At 40.8% G+C, this 2,821-nt stretch overlaps 1 protein-coding gene across 1 annotated transcript; it reads left to right on the top strand.

The window, feature by feature from the left end:
* Window positions 1–1,004: 1,004 nt before the first annotated feature.
* LOC107720893 (proteinase-activated receptor 2-like) lies at window positions 1,005–2,821 on the top strand. Its single transcript, XM_016528722.1, has 2 exons — window positions 1,005–1,191; window positions 1,329–2,821. Exons 1-2 carry the CDS (start codon window positions 1,116–1,118, stop codon window positions 2,432–2,434), a joined length of 1,182 nt encoding a protein of 393 aa, XP_016384208.1. The 5' UTR covers window positions 1,005–1,115; the 3' UTR covers window positions 2,435–2,821.

Raw genomic sequence — 2,821 nt, 5'->3', positions numbered from 1 at the left:
ATCTAAGAAGTTCAAACCTCCATTTTCAGTTGTGTTCATAACCACAGATTTCTTAATATAATGGGTTTTATTTTTCCATAAAAAAATTGAAAAGCATATTATCAATAGTCTTGCAAATATTACTGTTGACTGCTAGAGAAAGAGCTGCATATGTGAGCTTTGAGATGCCCTCTGCTTTTGTAACCAATACTCTCCCCCTCAAAGATAAGTCTCTTAGTATCCACTGATTTCACTTTTTCTTCGTCTTATCAATAACAGGGGAGAAGTTTAGCTCACATCTTCTCTCTTCATCCTTTACAATCTTTATACCTAAATATGTGACTTCATTTTTTATAGGGATACCACAAATAGATGGTAAATCGCACTGCTGAAGAGACATTAATTCACACTTATTAATATTCAAATGAAGACCTGAAGCTTTAGAGAATATACGGATAACATTAATAGATTTGGGTATTTCCCCTGCATCTTTTAAAAAAAGAGTGGTAGCATCTGCTAATTGGCTAATGGTGATGATGTTATCTGCAACTGTACTTCCTCTTAAAGTACTCTGTTTAATAGAATCAGCAAGTAGTTGTGAACAGAGTAAGAACAGGTAGGGAGAAATAGGGCATCCCTGTCTGATACCACGATTAAGATTAAATCTGGGTGAGGTGCCAGCACGCAGTTTGATTGAACAGTTACCATTGAAGTATAAAGTTTTAATAGTCTTAATGAAATAATTACCGAAACCAAATTTTTTAAGGGCTGAAAAAATAAAATGATGTTCAACAGTATCAAATGCCTTTTGGAAGTCTGCCAGCACGCAGTTTGATTGAACAATTGCCATTGAAGTATAAAGTTTTAATAGTCTTATTGAAATAATTACCGAAACCAATTTTTTTAAGGGCTGAAAAAATAAAATGATGTTCGCGCAGCAGCAGGATCCTTGCGTCGAGCGTGTGACGTCATGCAGGTAAGGAGACCGCGCGCTCTCTGTAAGGCGTGTCCTTCTCCTTCTTTTATAGATCGACCAAAAACATTTCAGTGAGAGGAACAGCAGAGCTCATACGACGCTCCAAGAGACAGACTTCTTTGACTTTGGGAAGTACCGAGAAGTTTGAAAAACACGAATTATGGCTGTCTCTGCAAGTTTTAGCATCTTGTTCATTTTCGCGTGTGTAGAACTGATTTTTGCTTCGGCGGAGCCAGGTGAGTCGCTTTAATTCTGCTGTATTTTTCTAACAAATTTTGTAGTTTTGGCTATTTGTTTTTCTAATGAACTGTTGTTTGTAATTCAGTTATTTAGAATGCACAATCAGATTCGCAATCGATGTGTTTTGTTTCAGCTAGAGGCAAAGGACGAGGTTTAATAGGCGTGCAGGATGAAGATTCGGGCAAATTCTTCATTGATCAGATCACTACAGATACACTACAGAGCGGTCTCACAACTATCTTCCTGCCAATTATTTACATAATTGTTTTGGCTGTGGGGTTGCCAACCAACGCGATGGCTATATATGTCTTGCTGTTCAGGTCAAAGAAAATTCACCCTGCTGCCATTTACATGGGCAACCTAGCACTGGCTGACCTGATGTTTGTCATCTGGACGCCTCTCAAGATCGCTTACCATTTAAACGGAAATAACTGGACTTTTGGTGAAGGGATGTGCAAAGTTTTGGTGGGTTTCTTCTACGGCAACATGTACTGCTCCATCCTCTTCATCGCTTGTATGAGCATTCAGCGGTACTGGGTCTGCGCTCACCCACTCACCCAGCAAAGAAAAAACAACAAGTTTGCTATCATCGTATCTGTGTTTATCTGGATCTTCATTTGGGTCAGTACTACACCTTTGTACCTGTACCAGCAAACCGTTGAACTCTCGGACCTCAACATCACCACCTGCCACGACGTCAATCTTGTCAGCATGAAGAACTTTAAATCGGGCAATGTGTTCCTGGATGTTCAGCTGCCTTATTATTATTTTATGGTGATGGCAGGTCTTGGCTTCTTCATCCCATTGTTGGTCATCATTGCAGCTTATATTCTTCTCCTTCGCTCACTTGGGAATTCCACAATCGAGGGCAATGCTGGAAAAACCCGCCAACGAGCTGTGGTTCTCATCGTAACGGTGCTCATAACGTTCTTGGTCTGCTTCATCCCAAGTAACGTGATGTTGGTCGTGCATTACGCTCTCCTACGAAACGGCTGGGCCAATAACGGCTATGGTTTCTACATCATGACACTGTGCCTGGCCAGTCTCAACAGCTGCATGGACCCTTTCATCTACTATTATGTCTCGGATGAGTTCAGGGAGCACGTCAAGAACACGTTACTGTGCCGTAGCAGTCGAACGGTGGAGAGGAGGAAGGTCTCGTTCCACTCAATTAAGTATTCTAAAAGGTCCAACACATATACTTCCAGCACAGGCAACACAGAAAGCAGCAACTGCTGAGAGCAGATGGACATGGACCATGATGGACATGAGTTTATGTATTTATCTGTGGAATATACATAAGATTTGACTTCATATTCATGCTCCGTGTTCTCCATTGGATGATACTGAAACTGTCTTGAGAGTAGATTGAAGTGTTTATGAAGACATTTTGCTTCAGAGACCTTCGTAAACCCCAAAGCTGAAGAAGGAGCCACAAAGAGTTTGAACAGAACAGTCTCTGTTTCTATAGCGTTCAGTCTAAAACTCAGGGTCGTGAAGCCAAAGCAGTCTCATAAAACTTGAAGACAAGCATTCCAGCCAGATCGTTCTGTTGTTACATTTAATATTGTTCAGATGGGCTTTGTGAAATATTGAAAGTGACTTTGCCAGGCTGCAATGGGTAAA

Source organism: Sinocyclocheilus rhinocerous, unplaced genomic scaffold (genome assembly GCF_001515625.1).
Source record: "Sinocyclocheilus rhinocerous isolate Xijiao unplaced genomic scaffold, SAMN03320098_v1.1 scaffold751, whole genome shotgun sequence".
NCBI classification, from domain to species: domain Eukaryota; kingdom Metazoa; phylum Chordata; class Actinopteri; order Cypriniformes; family Cyprinidae; genus Sinocyclocheilus; species Sinocyclocheilus rhinocerous.
The sequence above is the reverse complement of the archived record's forward strand: the minus strand, read 5'-3'. Positions and strand labels throughout refer to the sequence as shown.